Source organism: Homarus americanus, unplaced genomic scaffold, assembly GCF_018991925.1.
Source record: "Homarus americanus isolate GMGI-L3 unplaced genomic scaffold, GMGI_Hamer_2.0 scaffold25633, whole genome shotgun sequence".
Lineage (NCBI taxonomy): Eukaryota > Metazoa > Arthropoda > Malacostraca > Decapoda > Nephropidae > Homarus > Homarus americanus.
Genome location: NW_024718174.1, coordinates 110,012 through 130,513, shown reverse-complemented (window position 1 = coordinate 130,513; position 20,502 = coordinate 110,012). Strand labels below are relative to the sequence as shown.

Sequence of the window (20,502 nt, the reverse complement as noted above, 5' to 3'; positions counted from 1 at the left end):
TGCCCGCCACCCAACGACTGTTCGGAAGGTGATTGTTGCCCAGTGATGTGAGAGATATCTGAAATTATGCGGCCGCCTTACTTTGGTAATAAAGTGTACACAATGTTACTGTGCTGCTTACTAATGGTATGTTTACATGGTATATATAAGATATAAATTGTGTTAATGTAAATGTGCTATTTAGCAAGGTCTTACACCTCTGATTATTGTTGAATGTTTTATTATAAAGGTGGAGTAAAAATTACTCGCTATGTTTTAAAAAGACGAGTAGAAATATATTGGGGTTGAGATTGTCACAGTGTTTCAGACAAAACCTTAATGAGGAAATTTTATGATTTAGCAAGCTGTAATTTATGTTGAGATTTATATTAAACCAACGTATAGCCATATTTGTCTAACCTAGTTTCACCTAACCAAACCTAGCCTGACTTAACTTAACCTAATCTGGACATCATGAATATTAGGAACCTTTGTTTTTATCACCTAATGATTAAACACCCTAATTTAAATCTAACTGACTTAACCTGAACCCCTCCCATTTAGAGTTAGTGTTTAATCATCTCGTGAAATAAGCGAGAGTTACTAACCTAACGCAATGTAACGTAACTAAAACGTAACGTAGCTAATCTAATACATCCTAACCTAAACTAAACCAACCTAATATCTGAACCTAACCTAATCTATGTAACGTCTACAAAGTTGTCTATTTCAAGGAACATTTATGAACAAGAAAAAGGGAAGGGAATACCAGCTGCAGTCATTCACGCCAGTAAAATAATATTCTTCCCTTCTTTCAACATTCCCTAGATGAGACATTTTAAATAGCAGGTAGGCAGGGTAGCTATGTTGCGCAAGATGCTGGCTGGTGTAGTGAACGTGGGGTTTTTACCAACACAATGAGTATGTGAGGACGACAAAGATAATGAGTCAGATTAGGTAGGTTGGTTTGTGTAAGTCTGAGTTCATCTAATTACTTCTGACTCACATCCTCTATGTACCTTTTGACCAGCTGTGTTTTGTCTACAACCATAATACTCAGTTACACCCAAGGCCTCAACTACAGCAGACACTGACGGTGCTCTTTCTATATACGAGAGGCTGTTTAGTAAACTTAATAATATTCAGTTATTTTTTCCATGACTGTAGTGCTGTGTATCTATTAACTCTACAAGTTTAGACACCTTCCAAAAAACATCATGAGAGTACTACGCCGAGGAGAATTGTTTTTGTGGTTGGTGTTGTGTGGTGTTGAGTGGTCTATACAATCCATTAATAGCCTCTCCTTAAAGCCCGATGGAAGCAGCGCTACTACCTCGCCACTGTCTGCTGTAAATGGCACAAAGCTTCCCATCACCTACTCTTCAGAGTCATTGATGATGGGTAACCAAGAAGTGATGCAGAATTTTAAGGACGGGAGACGAGAGGATAACTGCAGAGTCGTCAACACTTCGGTATCTCGATTGGGTCTTCAGGAGGTTGAGGAAGTGAGATCGGAAGCTTTGATTTTCTTCATCCGCCCGAAGCCATCTTTCAGGAAGCTGGTGTTCAAGATAAAACTACAGAGTAGATTAGATATATCAGACAAATTCACAGATGAGGCCGTAGACCTTCACGCCACTGATCTGAAGCACTGTGACTCAGAGCCGTGGACCCGCGTTGAGGTGGAGTATTACGAGAAGTCTTCACGAGGACCTAACTCTCATGCACTCCGTGTGACTGTCGGGGAAACTACACTCTCACTCGTGACGAACTATTGGTGGGTGCTGTACAGGTATACTGGCTTTGTAATCTACGCCGAAGGAGAGGCACAGCTCCTCTTTAACTGCCTGCCTAAGAATCTTAAGGAGACTCTTCTCCATGAACTGTCGTTTGATGGAGTCTGGCTAATGGCTAGCCTCTTTATCACAGCGACTCTCTTGTTGCTGGTGCTCCTCGGCGTCTGGCTATCTGTAAGGTTTCATAGAAGGAACCAAACCGCACCACAACCTTCATCATCACCTGTAAGTAAAGATCTCGCCTCATTCACTACCTTACTTGGAGTTTCTTTCGGTACACATGATTTTCAGAGCCTCAAATTGGGATATTTTTATGCATGATTTCAATCTCAATATTGTAATTTCTATGGCAAATAAATCTGAGTTCAGCCAATAAGCATAAACAAAATTCCTCGATTTTAAACAGATTGATTTTCATGCTTTTTTCAGGTTTACGAAGAGTTCAACGAAGATGTTCTGGAGAATATCCGTCAGAAGGTCGAAGCTCTACGAAGTGCTAAGTCTCAGTGTGACTTAAGACAGGGAAGTGTCGTTCATTATCACCCGGGCAATGAAAATCCTTACGTGATGGAGGTGAGGTTACAGAAGGAGAGTGTGCAAAGAACAACGTTTGAGGAGGAAGTAGAGGTGGGCAGACATCTTTACCAGAACGTATATTCTGTGAGGCCAACACCAACTGCTAGGAACTTTGGGAAAACATCGAGTCCTGAGATCGAGTATCAAAACCTCTTACCTCTTGTGAACTCCCTCCAAGTCGATGGTTATTCTACTGACAAAGGTTCACCTGAAACAGCTGTCGCAGAGAGACCTTACCAGGACTTGTACTCTCTCATCAAATCCCAGGAAGAAGCAGTAAAAGAAAATCACACTGACTCAGCTGAAATACTAAAAGTAGAGGAAGGACAATCCCAGAAAATGTCGACATCTGTGACTTCTCAAGAAAAGGTCGCTGGTAGGGTCTCCACTGCGGAAAACAAAGAACTTCTTCAAAGATGCATTTCTATTTCCCTGGGGATTGAGGGACCGACATATTATCCTTCAGAAGATCATGAGGCCCATCAGCGACGAAGACACGACAGGGGCTTCTGATGCACTGAACATTGCAGAGGAATGGCTCTCCTCTCTTGTATTAATTTCTGTGTTGCTAATATTGAACAACTTTTGCGAATGACAGTCCAGGTGACTGTATGTTTGTGTGTGTGTGTGTGTGTCCGCACGAGAATCTCGGAAACTACTTTGCCGATCTGTAGTGATGATGGATGGTGTTATATGTAGTGATGATGGGTGTTGTTATATGTAGTGATGATGGATGGTGTTATAGTATAACATCATCATCCATCATCACTACATATAACACCATCCATCATCACTACATATAACATCATCACTACATATAACATCATCCATCATCACTACATATAACACCACATCCATCATCACTACATATAACATCATCATCCATCATCACTACATATAACACCATCCATCATCACTACATATAACAACACCCATCATCACTACATATAACATCATCCATCATCACTACATATAACACCACCCATCATCACTACATATAACACCATCCATCATCACTACAGATCGGTAGAGTAGTTTCCGAGATTCTCGTGCGGACACACACACACACAAACACACACACAAACACACAGACATACTACGTTGTGATAGTTCCTTACTGTTATGTTAATAAACTATTAACTAATAATAGAACCATTGGATATCAATAACATGTATAATCGTAAAATGAAAATACCATACCCTGATAACTGTAGTAAATACACACATACTCATTTTATTGTAATGTCAACAAAACTTTGTATTGTAAGCCTTTGATAACAAATATCACATATTAATTCTAATTATTTTTATATTTGTTTCATACCTCAATGAACTTTACACCTATATATTTAAAAACACCATGTTAGTGAAGATTTTGTTCCTCGATCATTAATTCTGATCTGTATTTTTAAGATCTGACACTTTAAGTCTTATACCACAATAATATCTTCATCTGTCTACTTTCTCCAACTTACATGTGTGAGAAACCAATAGTAAAACGATTTATTGAGTGCAGAAAATGCTCGGAAATATCCACCATGATAGAAATAATAATAATAATAATAATAATAATAATAATAATAATAATAATAATAATAATAATAATAATAATAATAATAATAATAATAATAATAATAATAATAATATTAATAATAATAATAATAATAATAATAATATAATAATAACAATAATAATAATAATAATAATAATAATAATAATAATAATAATAATAATAATAATAATAATAATAACAATAATAATAATAATGATAATAATAATAATAATAATAATAATAATAATAATAATAATAATAATAATAATAATAATAATAATAATAATAATAATAATAATAATAATAATAATAATAATAATAATAATAATAATAATAATGTTCATAAACTCATATTCTCGATACATTATACACTTAATGAATTGTGTATGTTTATACGTGCAAGTGAAAGTGGATGAATAAGTGTATCAGAAAGAGTTATCGTGCCCACATGTGTTGGGTAAGTGGGACGAACAAGACGCAACATCCGGTGGTTAGCCTCAGCCCTGAAGACCTGATGACTCGCTTTTTTCCATTTGATTTATGGATGGGATGACTTGGGATTTTAAAGTATAAATGTCATGTCTTTATCCATCAAATTTATATAGGGAACACGATTATATTACTTGAGAAACAAATGGGATAATGAGAGACTATCGAGAATCAATAGATACTTACAACATCGCAGTCCCAGAGATAACAAAATGAAGTGTGAGTGTGTTATTTAAGATAATTCTCCATAAAATCAACAGTATTACTTAAAAGAAAAACATTTGCAGGCAGGGGTGTGTCACTGAGGTAGCCTGAAATCGTTGTCGTTACCATTGCCGGATTCCAGACTCTGTGAGTCACCATCCTCCTCACGTCAACACACAGCCACACACACACACACACACACACACACACACACACACACACACACACACACACACACAAATTACTTTGCTCTCACTCGAAATAGAGTATGACGATCATCCAGCTATGATACAATGATATGAGTTTTTTGGGATGTCACCTTCATTGGTGAGTTCACAGATGTTGCACATGTGGAGGGCTACATCTAGTGCGGGAGAAGCGGCGGCAACGTCTTTCCGGCGTTGGCGCTTGTCTGCCTCGGTTTGCAGTCGGGCTAACTCGGAAGTATTGACACCTTCTTGTGTGGTGCTCCTCCAAGTGATACGATATGGAGTAATCGTCTCCCAGGTGAGGGGGGTCGATTTGGCACTTTTTCAAGTTTCTCTTATGACTATCCGTATACCTTTTCAGTTGCCCACTAGTGTTACATTTACTATTCGTTATGTGAGTGTAAAGTAGCTGCTTTGGCAGTCTACTGTCGTCCATGTGGGTAACATGGCCAATCCAGTATGTTGTTCATGGATAATGGTAGCCTCGACCCTCCTACAGTCGGTGTCAGCAAGATTAGTGGCATTTGTTCTCTTGCCTTCCCAGCAAACTCGGAAGATGGAACGTAGACTATGTTGGTGAAACTTTACAAGTGCCTTGAGGTACCTCTTGTATATGACCCATGTCTCCCTGCCAAATAGCAGGGTGATGAGGACCACTGCTTGATATAAGTGTAAATTTGTAGATAATTTCAGCTCCCTACAGCTGAATACACGGTTTCGTTGTCTGCCAATGGTTTGAGATGCATATTTGATTCAATGTTGAATCTCCTCATCGATGTCCGCGGTGGTGGACAGGTAGGAGCCGAGATACCGAAAGTGGGTAATATTAAGCTGGATGGATGGTGGAGGTGTGTCTGAACCAGAGACAAGTTGAAAGAGATTCTGAGTCTTACGTACATTCACCTCAAGGCCGAAGTGTGCAAACGCATCTGCATAGGTGTTCAGGATATCCTGTAGGTCACGCTTTGTGAGCGACAAGGGTGAGGTCGTCTGCATACTGAAGTTTACTAATGGAAGCTGCCGACACTTTTGTTCCTGCCTGGAGTCATCTTATGTTGAAAAGAACTTCATCCAGTACTCGATGTCCACCCCGCCGGCTAAATTGTCACCAGTACGAGTATAGAATGCAGCCAAGAAAATGGAAAAGAGTCGGAGCCAGTACATATTATTGTTTAACCCCCGTTTGGATGAGGAAGAACTCAGACCGGGTATCATTGTGCAGGACACTGCCGTTCATGCCATCGTAGAGTTGCCTTACAAGGGCGATAAATTTTGGTGGGCAGCCAAATCAAGTGAGCATCCTCCACAGGGATTCCCGGTTGACCCAGTCGAATGCCTTGGTTAGATGGATGAAAGCCATTTACAGGTTAGGATGCTGTTCTCTGCACTTTTCCTGTGTCTGGCGGGCAGCAAAAATTATGTCAGTGGTGACACATGATGGTCTAAAGCCACCTTGAGACTCTGGGAGGAAGTTTTCCGCCTTAAGAAGAAGTATGTTTAGGAAGACTTGGTCGATAATCTTGTCAGCTACGGACAGCAGAGAGTCCCGCTATAGGTCTCCCTTGATCTTATAAATATTGACGATGGAGGTTGTCTTTAAGAGCTTGGGGGATTTCCTCCATTTCCCATATATTCTCCAGGAGAGAGTGGAGACGGCTGGTTAGCAGAGGTCCTCCCGCTTTATACACCTCGGCTGGGATTCTATCAGGCACTGAGGCTTTGTTATATTTCATCTGTTTGATGGCAGTAGCTACCTCATCCAGGGATGTAGGATAGCTGAGGTGGGTCAGCTCTGGATGCTGAGGGACCTGCTGTGTAGTCAGGAAATCCACATCGGTGTTTCGGTTGAGAAGTGAATGGTAGTGCTTTTCCCAGTTTCCCAGTGCTGAAGGATGCCTTCATCAACTTTAATTAGGGAGGGTTTTTTTTGGGGGGGGGGCGGGATTAGCCCACCCGGGCACAGGTCTCTGACCCACATCGGGGCCTGGGACGAAAATGTATTAATAATAATAATGATAATAATAATAATAATAATTATAATTCATAGCACTGTAAATAAAATTTATGAAAAATATAAATAAAAAAATAAAAAAAATAGTATAATAATAATAATAATATTAATAATAATAACAAAGAACCATAAAGAAATACAAAATTGAAAAAGGACCAAAAGTAAGAAACGATATATGTATACTGTGTTGTCAGTAGTAAGAGACACAATTAAGTCCCTGTAATTGTGTGTAAACGAGGCACAAAGTCAGATCAGCAACCTGAGACTCGGTCACAATTTTCGTAATGCCACATGGCATCAGGGTCTACCATTAGACAACACATTATGCTTCCAATATCTTCCCAGGTGGTAGTACCTCCCTGTTTGGTAGCTGCCTGCTACCTACTGCCTACGTCAGATGACCGGGTGGGGGAGGGGGGGCTGCGCCACGAGTGATTGACCCACAAAATGTTTTAGTGGAATTAAAAAATTTGTGCATGTTGTGCTGATCTGCAAGTTTTTGTGTTTCACGTGCTTTATTTCTAAACCAGTCATTCTTTAGATTGCGAAGTTCCCACTGGGCCAGCGCTTTCTTTTTGTGGAAACTATCAACTTTGGTCCGAGACTGAGGGTTGTTCTGCCAGTCAGGTAAAGCAGCTTATTTATCACTGACGAGTACATTTATTGCTGGGTCATTTTCGTTAAACTAATCCTGGTGTATTCTTTCGATCTTGCTGAGGGTCTCTCTGCAGGTTTTTGTTATGACATTGTTGGGAATATCCCATCCGTCACTGGGATTTGGGTTGTTTGTTGCCGGGTTGCTTATCAGCCCATGCTCGAGTTGCTCTCTGAAAGCATGTGCTACAGCTGGGACCTCCAGAAGCTAAGTGGTAAAACCTCTCCTGGAGGCTTGCTGCCTTCACCGTTTTGGGGCGACCTGAAGTGAAAGCATCTCTGACAAGCCGATGATCAGTGTCACAGTGATCTGAGCCACGCATGGTTCGGGTGATGAGGACATCTCAGCGATCTCTTTCTCTGACAATGGTGTATTCAATGAGATGTCAGTGTTTGTATCGTGCATGTTACCACGAACCCTTGAACTCGTCGGCCTGCCTAAACAAGGTATTAGTGATAGTGAGGTTGTGTGCAGGACACTTGCTGAGGAGGAGTAGGCCGTTGGGATTACACTTGCCTAGTCCATTTCTCCCTATGGTTTCCTGCCAAATGTCAGCATCTCTGTCAACTCTGGCATTGTAGTCACCTAGGAGCACAACCTTATCTTCTTTGGGGATAGAGGTTAGCACTCTGTCGAGGTCGACGTAAAAGGCCTCCTTGGTGTCATCTGCTGCATACAGTGTTGGCTAATATCCACTGATGAAAAAGGAATGACGTGAGTGATTCAGTGGGACTCGGAGCGTCATTAGGCGCCCGTTGATCCCAACAGGCATCTCAGTTAGGTTGTTCAGGATGCATTGGCGGATGGCAAAGCCAACTCTATAAATGCGGTTTCTTTCCGCAGCAGGCTTACCCTTCCAGAAGATAAGGCTAGATCCCCGTTTTGTGAGCCGGGACTCACTAATGGCTGCTTTGTTGATGTTATTATACTTACCCAGCGCTAATGCTACAAGGGCAGTTCTTCTTTCATGACGCTCATCTGTTCCAATACCCAGAAGGGTCCCGACATTCCATGCAGCGACCATAATAGGTTCTCTTGCTTGTTTTTGTTAGGAGCTATGATTAATATTGTGTCTTCGACCGCGTAAGGATGACCTTACTGAGTGTGGTTGCCCAGTCAGGTTTTTTTTTTTAGGCAGGCTATGTTTAGGGCACCTTTTCTAGCCCCCTTCTCGAAAGGGCTACTCAGTCGCACAGACATGACCTGATTGCACTACTGCCTAGATCCCAGTGTCTAAACTACCATCATATCTGTGCTGCCCATATGCAGAGTTGTGACTAGAGACTCCAGGCAGGCATCTCTGCATGTCCCCTTCGCCACTCATCCGATCCCCATGGGACTTTTGGTGGTATAGGGATTTTGATGATCATGAGAGGTATGATGAGCTGGATGATGGTTGCACGTGAGGTGATTTATGTGGTGAGGCAGGAGCGCAGGCTGCAACCACACATTTTGGCTCTGCCTCTTCCTGATCCAGTGGTGCAAGTGTTGCAACGACTGGGGAGAGGGAGAGTTGCAATGGACTACTTATAGCCAATTTTGTTGGGTTTCGCCTTAGTAGCATGTCCATCATACATTGCCTTCATCCGCTGGTGTAGTCGTTTGGTTCCCATGGTGGTCACCTCTTCCGCTTATACCGCCGTTGGGGTCTTGTTGATGAGAGAGGCGTAGTGGTGTGTGGTGGGTGAAGGTGCAGTGCTACATTCATCATGCTGCTTCTCCTCTGTTCGTATGTGCTGTTCCAGCTTCTATTGGTTGGAGATGCTTGGTCCATCGTCACCTCTTGAGTGCTGCTGTTGTCCAAGGATTTGTATCTTGTGACGTAAGGCGCCGTCTTCCTGCCCGATCACTGCATACAGCTGGGCATGGGGGCGGTACTGTGAGTGACATTTGACAGAGAAAGACAATCTTATAGGGATGAAGGACTAGTTGGGTGTGCATCCGTAAAAAAAAATATTTACTTTATACATTACGTCAATGTTTAACAACAATGGGTTCCGTCGCAACAATGTTCTCATTAGGCTGGTTCGGGGAGTGTAGCCCTGCTGAATACTATTCGTCAATACATGTCAAAGAGTGCAAGTACATTATAAGTCATTCTAGCATAAAAATACACTGAGTGAAGCTCTGCAAGTATCATCATATCAAATTACACGAACCATTGATTTCAAAGCAAGCAAACAGGACAAAACAGACTGGGAATTAGTGAGGTCACGCAGGGCGGGGCAGGTGGGCAGACGTGCCGGGTGGGTGGGACGGGGATTAGGACAGGGAGGAGGATGTAGGTTATAAGACAAGTTAGGTTATAACAGTTAGTATGGACACAGCTTCCATCACTAAAAACATAATGGGTACATGTAGCACTGACCGACAATTAAAATGCACTAGGGACACCGAGAACATTTCAAATCGCTGGGATCAATGACAAATTAGATTAAACAATGAACATATTCTGGGGCGAGTGTTATGCAAGTAGCAATTCGTACATACAACGATGAGAAACATTTACTTGAGTTGTTAAGACGACACACTAGGACACTTTTCAGGCTGTACTACTCGGGGTTCCTTACTACACACGGCTAAGCAATACTCGAACTGAATTAAATGAAGGGGGAGACGTGCCAGGTGTATTAGCTAAGCGAGGAAGGGCGTGGGTTTATGTTAAATACGCTGCCACCAGTGTAATGATGGTAAAGTAAGAAGTACAATTAAAGTAAGATTTTATCAGTAATAGGATTGTAAAGTGAAGAAAGTTTGGTAGTGTGGCCGATTAGTTATTTGACTGTTAGGGGAAAATTTCTAAACACCACTTCTGAGTACAGCTATTTATTCGTTAACTCAATGGCATGGACACATTAATAGTCAATATATTGACATTACTAGACAATGACTCGGACACAAACATGAAATGGATACACTTCCCACCATAAGTAACTCACCCTATTGATCTCTCTGACAATTACTCACGTGTGACCTGAGGGAGGCCAAGTGACTGGGGAATCTGCCTGCAGGTGCTGCTGAAGAGAGTGGTCCCTGCCGTTGCTGGATTTCGACTTGTGACGAGTGTGACTGCGTCTGGCTCTGAGTTCTGTCTCTCCCTCTCTGTCCCACAGAAAGAGCTTTAGGCCCCTTATATTGGCGGTGTCAGGCAGGCAGATGTCGTCACTAATTAACACTAATATGGGTGTGTCGAGATAGCTGTGTTTGATCAGGTGCGTGGTGGGGGCTGGAATGTAGTTTCTTGAGTTAACCATGTCGCTGGTTTGTCTAATCACGTGGTGGTAAGAACTCTGTTTCATTGTGACCGTAACCTCTGCTGGGTCAGATCTTTATCTCACTTTAATTACGAAGGGTGGGTCAACTTACGAGGGTGTACACCTCTGCTTCCGTTACTGCTATTTGTGCTGTTCTTCTGGGCTGTAAGCTATGGTCTGATAAACAATCATTACAGAGGGCAGTATCTGTTACTTTCTTCTTTATCCTTATAAATCTGTAATAAAAAGTATTAAGTTTGTCACAACTTGGGGTTGGGTGAGTGTAAGAAAGCAGAATTATGGCCTGTTCTGTGGATGAAGTCAGTAGAATATACCAGTACAGTATTAGGTATTATAATTTTGCTATGACAGTGATGAACTCACTGTACAGATGAATTGGGATAAAATCTTGAAAAATATCACCATAACTGTTAGTTTTCTATCAAACAGGAAATTATCTTTGTACCAAAAATCTTTACATAATATACAAGGAGTAGTTATGTACAATATATGAAACCTTCATATAATGCTCCCTGTATCCACCCTTATTATAGTACAGTAATGTAATCAATACCCTAAGAAAGATAGCAAGACATGAACACTTTCCCAATGTTAGAAGTAAAGATAGATGCAATATGTTAATGAAATGGACTAAACCAGCAATTGAAGAAAAGTATATGCTGTTTAATTAAATGGTATTTTATTTGGAAATATATTACATGTAGATATACTGTATGGTGTGCCGACATTGCTCACAGGATAAATGCTCACAAAGCATATACTCACAAGACAAATGCTCACAAAACAAATACTCGCAACATTAATGGAAAGGAAGGCAAATGTTAGGTTAGGTTTGGTTTGTCTTGTGAGCAAATGTAATGGAACCCATATTGGTATATTCATGAAATTCTACCAACTAATCATTGACTAAAAATGTTAAATATACATATATTTTACATCTGCTTCCATAACAGAGATAATGAAATGGTTGATAAATATCCTGAATACAGTCTGCAGTGTTAATAGCAAAGTATATTTGCATTTTTTAATGTTTAATATTAATTGAGTAATAATAAGGATAAGAATATAATGACATGCTAATATCAGATTATAGCCTTTATTAAAATCAGGATGTGTTACAATAAATGGGTGATCAAGTGTACAGTATTTAAAAAACCTTCCACATATCTCACAAACAAATATATTAATACATAATATCCATGTATATTTGTAAATTAAAATTTTTTAAATAAAAATAAAATTAAAATTTATTAATTAAGGAATATGTTATGAGATTACATTACTTTGTCAGTGGAAAATACCAGATTGCAGGGATTTTTACATAAACTTATAGGAAAAATATACCCTTTTTGCCACTTAATATAAATGGCATGTGAATTCTGAAGAATCATCAAAGAAACAGTCCTTATATTTTGCTTAGATTAGGTTAAGGTTGTCAGCAGTGATTCATCATTCCATCCACAACTTAACAGTGCCAGTATTACAAGAACAAACCAACCACTCCTAGAGTGTGGGTAGCTCATTTCAATGTTGCTGAGAATTACTAAATTTTCTGTAAATTGCGATAGGTTTTTCATACATAACCTAAGATCTGTAAATGCTATTTTGACATCTTCACCAAATAAGACAAGAATCAAATTTTCATTGTATCCTTGTATTGCAATAAAATTTTATTTCTGTGTATAAATACTGTAGTCGATTTATTTTTGTAAGATGAGCTATATCTTTATTCACCAAATTTAAAATAAAGCATTTGAACATGAAACAGGATATGGTTAAATGATTATTATTTTGTATATCTATATATTTATTCTAAACTGAAGGGAAATGAAACCGATTGACAATTTGGTTATATATGAAATTAAATTTTATATAACAAAATAACAAAACATTACGACAACTCACTACATAGAAAAGAATCAAGAAAGAATTTCCAAATCTAAAATATAGAAAAAAATGTGACAACAAAAGAAAAACAGATCTTGTATGTCATTGAATACACTGAAAGAATCTATTTACAATATCTTAAGTCTCTGCTAGAGCCATTAACCTTCTGCAAGTGCACTTAATTCATTTGCCTTACCTTAGACCATATGTACGTACAAAGCAATTAAACGGCAATAAAATCTGGGATCTTATAAACTTAACTTAAGTACATCACCATTAACCGGAACTCTCCATGGTCCGTAACTGATATCTACTCGGATTTCGCCGACGTGTATTTTCTGACAATTCCAGAAATTCTCTCCATTTTTTCCAGGTCAGTGAGCAAATTCCAAGGATGAAATAATGATTAATTCTGGGAAATTACGGAAAGTATCCAAATATTTTTGATCCTGGTCTAGGAACAAATTCCAAGGTTAAGTTAGGTAACAATTTCCAGAATTTTCCCAGTAACCAGAAATATTCCACATTATCCATAACACCAACAATTATTTATTCAGTTTCAGTGAAAAGTGGATAGTCAGCTGGATCTCCACCTGTATGTAAGCTATCAAACAGGGAGGTACTACCGCCTGGGAAGATATTGGAAGCATAATGTACAAGTATTGTCTAATGGTAGACCCTGCTGCCATATGGCATCACGAAAATTGTGACCAAGTCCCAGGTTGCTGATCTGACTTTCTGCCTCATATACACACAATTGCAGAGTTAAAATTGTTTCTCTTACTTTGACAACACAACATAAATATATCGTTTCTCACTATTGATCTTTTTATTATTATTATTATTATTATTATTATTATTATTATTATTATTATTATTATTATTATTAATATATTATATTTTGATTTAATATTAAAAAAAATTATTAATTATTATTATTATTATTATTATTATTAAATTATTATTATTATTTTTTTTTTATTATTATTAATATATTATATTTCGATTGAATATAGTTAGAAAAAATTATTAATTATTATTATTATTATTATTATTATTATTATTATTATTATTATCATTATTACTGTATTATTATTATTATTATTACTGTATTATTATTATTATTATTATTATTATTATTATTATTATTATTATTATTATTATTATTATTATTATTATTATTATTATTATTATTGTTATTATTATTATTATTATTATTATTATTATTATTATTATTATTTCGCCCTGGTGGGCTAATCCCATAAGAAAAGGTAAAAATAAAGGCATTGATATTGTGTTAGTTAAATTTGCGAATTCTGAAACATCTTTATTTATGAGGGTTAATATTTAGAAGTTGCCAACACCAATATATATATTGTGTCTTATATAGGGAAAAGAAACACCTTTATAAATGGAAATTCAGGTCAGGTTAAGTTAGGTTAGGTTAGGTTAACATTTCGATGTAGAACATTAAAAGTTTAAAGGGCTAATAATATGGGTAATTTTATGTTAAAATAAAATAAAATTTTGACGGAACTAATCATTTCGGTTTCATATAAAGCACTAAAAAAATGAAAAGTAGATTTTTATAATGTAGATTTTAATGGTGATTCAAAAAATGGGATCTTTTTTTTTTTTAAGAAGTTATTAGAAAAAAATTATAGCCTTTCAAACGTTTAATGTGCCACTACTGACATGATCTTTGCTGCCCGCCAGATACAGGAAAATTGCAAAGAACAGCGTCATAACCTGTACATGGCTTTCATTGTCCTAACCAAGGCCTTCGACTAGGTCAACAGGGAAGCCCTATAATGGACCCCCAGCCGTTTGGCTGCCCACCAAAATTCAACGCCAATGTGATGCAACTCCACGATGGCATGAACGGCAGTGTCCTGCACAATGGCACCCAGTCTAAGCTCCTCCCCATCCAAAGACTGCTGGACCCGGAGCTGTGAAGACTTGCCTCTTCTGCTGCATGTTTGAGCAGTCTGCAACTTCGTTGTGATAGGACACTCAATCCTAGTGATTGTACTTACCCAACATAGCGACGGTGCAATTACCATCTCAGATTGTACGAAACATTCCAACTTCTGAAAAACATATATTTAGGCTCCCCAAATTTTGACTACTACCCGTGCGTCTACGTCGTGGATTGGCCAATCAGTGGTGCCCCACGGTGGCGTGATACATGCACGTTTACTGCGGTGCTCTGATTGGCTAACCGAACGTGGCGTGGTAGGTAGACTGTCTCTACTCTCTAAGTCCTCTTCTTTCCTTTTTTCATCCCCCTCATGCACTCCGTTCCTTGAACGGGAGGCGGGACTTAGCGATACGGTCGATCCGGCAAGGGAACCTGTGATAGTGCAGGGCACCCCTTGTCCGGGGGTCACCGGTAGGTGGCAACTTTTTAGACATAACTATAGTCACAGGTAACCTGGGTGCAGAACCCTACGAGCCTGACGCCCGTCCAAGAGGGGGGGGCGGGGTCACTGCTCCCAGGCAGGAGCCCTGTGTTATAGGTAGGATTGGGATGTAATCAAGGAAGATGACTACAAGCATTAGAATAAAACATAGAGATAAGGGACACTCTATTGGAAGAGGAAAAGTGGCAGAAATCACTTACAACAAATTGCAAGTCCCACTAACAAGAATATTTAGCACCAACGAAGGTTTCAAAGTAATCTGTAAAGATGACTTTGACTCAGACAAAATCCTTTCAAAAGAAGCCAGAGATGTATTTTACAATGAAGGACTTGTTGTTGTCATGCCACCAAATCAAAAAGCAAAAAGATCAGTTTTCGTTCGTCAAGTCGACCAAGAGATCGGGAGGAAGACATCTGAAGATCTGAAAGATGAACTGGAACGCCAAAACAGTTGGATGAAGATCGAGGAAGTCATCAAGATAAAAGACTACACTCATGTTTTCAAGATTACCTTCGAAGAAGTTTCAATGGCTGAAAAAGTTTTACAACAGGGCTTTCTAATATTTAACATGTCAGTAACACCTCATCAAATAAAGAAGGAAACATTCATCAGTCTGCAAACTTGCTTTTCCTGTTACAAATATGAAGAACACACAACGAGAGACTGTCCAGAAAAAGAGAAAAAGTACTGCTCAGATTGTGCAGGCGACGACCATACCTACACTGAATGTAAGAACACACATGTTGGCTGTCTCAACTGTAAGAGAAACGGGAATGCATACATAGGACACAGGACGTTAGCAATGGCATGCCCAATAAAAAAACACATGATAAAGTACAAGGAACAAGAAACAAGGAAAAAGGAACAAGACAAGAAGGATACGACATACGTCGAAATAGCAAAGAGAGCGGTCCAAGAGGCTCATAGACCAGAATCCACCATATTAAACCTAAGTGAGCCAATACATGATAAGGTAATGATTAGTATGATCCATGCACATTTGCACAATATCATTGCACCCGGATCATACAATGAGGAGTTAAGGAAAATGTTTAAATTGAATAGCCTACCGGAGATGATATTCCCAGAGAATCCAGAATCCGAAAAACTATTTCAGGCAACATACTCAAGCGAACTGAGAGAAAGACTACAGCTAGACAAACAAAGGTTTGAGCAAGGAGCAACAGCTGATACACAAGGAACACAAGCGACTGATAGAGATCCCAGACAAATGACTAGAAGTGACAAAGAGAAGATAGAAATAACAAAAGGACAGTCTATAAGACAAAGGATAAGGAGGAGAGAAGATAAGATGGAGACTGATCACAATATACAACCTGAATCTGCTGAAGATATTGGATTAAAAGTTATCACTACAACAAAACATGGAATCCCAACATCGAGACCAACAGGAGGGACAATAGCCAATAACTGTGAAGGAGGGATATACAAGTGGACATATCAAGAAAAATCCCTAAGTGAAGATTACGTCTGGACACTAATCACTATGGACAAACTAAAGATTACGACCAATGACTTTAAAATAGTAGACCCGTCAGAGTTTAGAAGAGTCAGAAGCGGGAAACAGGACGATAGGTCTCCACTCCAACTGCCACAATCCAAGTATAAGAAATAATCGACAATAGACAAACAGTAAGAACTTTAAGAATAATACAACACAACGTAAGAAACTAGAAGACCGAGAGAATTAACCTAAGTAATATATATCAAGAAATTGACCCTGACATTATACTAATAAACAGTCACGGTGAGACAGACAACAACATAAAACTCTTTAACTATTATGTAAACCAAAGAAATAAATCGGGCGAGAAAAATGACGGAGTAGCTATAGCGGTTAAAAGAAACTTAAAATTTAAACTAATTGATGACTTCCAGGATGAATTTCTAGCAATAAAAATAAATACAACTCAAGGAGACGTAATTATTGCTACTACTTATCTGCCGCCGAGACGACCCTACTTACCTATAGAAGACCTATTAAGATTGGCTAACAATAGTCATCCGATGTACATCTTAGGAGACTTTAACGCCAGACACAGGATTTTCGACAATACAAATAATAACGCCGTGGGAAACGCCCTTAATCAATTAATAAACCTAGGGAAAATCAATCATCTAGGCCCTAACTTTCCAACCTGGAGAAATCACAATACACAATCGACACCAGACAAAATTTTTACCAACAACAAATCCTTTTTCAATTACCATATAAAACAAGGACCTCTCACAGGCAGTGACCATCTGCCAATTATACTAACACTGTCAACAAGCCCCATACAGATACCAATAAAAAAGAGACTGAAAATGAGTAAAACAGACTAGGACAGCTTCAAAGACGACTTGGGTAATCACCACTCGATTAACCTACAAGGGAAAACAATAGAAGACATAGACTCAGAAATGGACAGACTGCACTCAGCAATAAAAACATCTATAACCAAACACACTCCTACTTCACACTTTAGAACATTACCCAACAACAGACTACCAGAAGAAGTTAAATTAATCCAAACCCATTACAATGAAATAAACGGGTATATGGAAAGACACGGCAGTAACAGATGGCTATATACGACACAGATAGCACTACAGATAAAATTAAGAGACGCATGTAAGGAAGCAGACAATAAAAAATGGAATGATATTATAATGGCGGCTGACATGACTAAAGACATAAAAACATTTTGGACTTCCATAAACAAGATGATGGGGCACAACAAGCAAAAAACACCATACATTAAAGACCAAAATGGAACAAAATTGCACGAGGAAAATGAACAAGAGTCAGCATTCAAAAGGGAATGGGTAAAAGTTTTTAAAATATCAGATGAGGAAAATGAAAATTTTGATAGTGAACACGAAGAAAGGATAGAAGACGAAATGGGAAGACACATACATAGAATGACCCCAAGGCAATATATAGACTATAACTTATTACCTAATAATCAAATAATAACCATGGGAGAAATGATGCACTGTCTGAGGAAGTTTAAGGAAAAGGCCCCCGGGCTCACAAGTATTACACGAAATATGATCATGAATCTACCTGAAAACATCTTAAAAACACTATTAAACATTTATAACGCATGCTTAATAACCGGTTACTTTCCAGAGAAACTAAAATATGCTAAAATGATATTTATTCCCAAGGAGGGTAAGGACAATAAGGAAATATTAAATTACAGGCTAATATCTTTATTAGAAATAACCGGGAAACTACTGGAAAAAAATTTAAATTCAAGTCTTATAACCTTTTTAACGCAACGGGGGAAAACTAACAACAGACATCATGGATTTATGCCCAATATAAATACCCTAACTGCAATAGCTACAATAACGGAAATAATTGCAATAGAAAAAGGCAAGGGGAACCAGATCAATATAATTTTAAGGGACGTTTCTAAGGCTTTTGATAATGTTTGGCATTTAGGCTTAGGATATAAAATATTAAAATTGGGACTTAACGAACACTTGCTAAGAATATTGTGTAACTATTTAGATGATAGGAGAGCACAAATTCAAATTAGAAACTTTATGGGAACTATGTTTAATCTTAAGAGTGGAGTACCTCAAGGAGGATGCCTTTCTCCAACACTATATACAATTTATACCTCAGACACACCTCAACCTACCCCCTTTAGCGAATATGTAATGTTTGCTGATGATATTACTCAAATAGTATCATACCCAGGAAAATCAACCCAATTTATGGCACTCTACACGGTAAGAGCGATAAAAAATATAAATGATTTTGAGAAAAAATGAAAAATCAGGACAAATAAGAACAAATTCAAGATAATACCAATAGCCAAGATCAAAACAAGTCCAGTAATAGTCGACCAGGAACTATACCCATACGACACTGAAGGCAGGATGCTTGGACTAAAACTAACAAAAAGAGGATATATAACATACTTAAAAGATAAAGAACGACAGGCAAGAATAAGATTATCAAAAATATAACGCTTTAAGAACCTTAGCATTAATAACAAAAGAAAGATTTATATAGTCCTTGTCAAATCAATTATGGACTACCCACCCATCCCATTGAACACCCTTAGTAAAACGAGCATTAAAAGGTTACAAACAGTACAAAATATAGCCCTCAGATTTATTTATAACATAAAATATACAGACCACATCAATAATGAACAGCTACACAAGAGAGCAAACCTCCTTGCAATCAATGTAGAAATACACAACAAAGCTGCAAATATTTGGAAAAAAGTGACTGAACTTAACACAGAAACATACCAAAACTGGATAAATAATATAGACAACGAAGAATTCCAAGAACACGGTTGGTTTAAATCAGCCAGAAAGAAAGTAATTGAACCATCTCCTGCCCCAATATACACATAAAACATTAATAGAGAAAATAAAAGATGAGAGTGACCTACCAGCTCCACTAAGAACCTGGCAGGCCTCTCCATACAGTGTACCTTTAGACTAACACAACTAACACTTAACTAACACCTTAGCAAAAAAAAAAAAAAAATATGACTACCCTTCTAGTTACACAAGGACCTGGGCGGGCTCACTAACTCCAACAATAAATAAAAATAATAATAATAATAAGCAGCACTATATAAATAAACCAATATTAATACAAAGGTCTGACGACCCAAGGGAGCAGAACAAAGATAAAACACTAATAGGAAAGATGAAGCGATCTGGTTGAGCCCAGATTCTTTCTACTCCTACTGTATTTCAGTTTCACCACTTTTCCTTCAACTCCTAATAATCTTCTTTCACCTCATAACTAATGACTCCGTACCGTACCGAAAGGCGCCTGTGGTGTAAAGAAGGCGACGATGGAGTATCCTCTCCATCATCTTGCAAACACAGGAGGTAAGACTAATGGGTCGATATTTCCCAGGATCTCCCGGCTTAAGGATGGGGATAATAGTGGCATTTTTCCAGTTAGACGGGAGAACCCCATGTTCATAAGGCATATTGTAGAGAGCAAGCAAGGGACCGTTAGGAACATTAGTACAGGCGTTGAGGACGGAGCAGGTTATCTGATCATCCCCAGGAGAGGTGTCTTTTCTAGAGCGACGAGCACTGTCAAGCTCGAACTGTGTGATGGGATGATCAGTGAGGGCAGAGGAGGTAAGAGCAGCACGAACAACAGACTCATCATTAGAGCCTGCACTGCCTCCTCCATCGGATCTGGAAGTGTCTCAGGGGAGGAAGCTCGTGCCCAGTCCTCCATTAAAAAGCAGGCAAGGGAGGCAGGGGAGGGTGGGGAGGAGGCCTCCGTCGAGTACCCCGTATAGCATTAATCTGATTCCGAGCAAACTATTTCAAATAAGCCAGGAAGACAACATAGACATAAACTCTTGACGATTTTTCCGCACTGATCAAACCAATCACCGCAGAGGAAATACATAAAACAATAAACAGTTTCAAGAACAAGGC

General features: G+C 38.6%; 1 protein-coding gene across 1 annotated transcript; it reads left to right on the top strand.

Annotated features, from left to right (window-relative positions):
- Positions 1-1,057: 1,057 nt before the first annotated feature.
- LOC121859229 lies at positions 1,058-3,042 on the top strand. Its single transcript, XM_042355967.1, has 2 exons — positions 1,058-2,000; positions 2,205-3,042. The coding sequence occupies exons 1-2, from the start codon at positions 1,197-1,199 to the stop codon at positions 2,862-2,864; spliced, it is 1,464 nt and encodes a 487-aa protein (XP_042211901.1). The 5' UTR covers positions 1,058-1,196; the 3' UTR covers positions 2,865-3,042.
- The last annotated feature ends 17,460 nt before the right edge of the window (positions 3,043-20,502 follow it).

What these genes read in the sequence shown, in the direction of transcription:
- LOC121859229 (XM_042355967.1), top strand. Translation starts at nt 1,197, where the DNA reads ATGAGAGTACTACGCCGAGGAGAATTGTTTTTGTGGTTGGTGTTGTGT. An exon ending in CACAACCTTCATCATCACCT is followed by an intron (nt 2,001 to 2,204) that starts GTAAGTAAAGAT and finishes TGCTTTTTTCAG; the next exon opens with GTTTACGAAGAGTTCAACGA.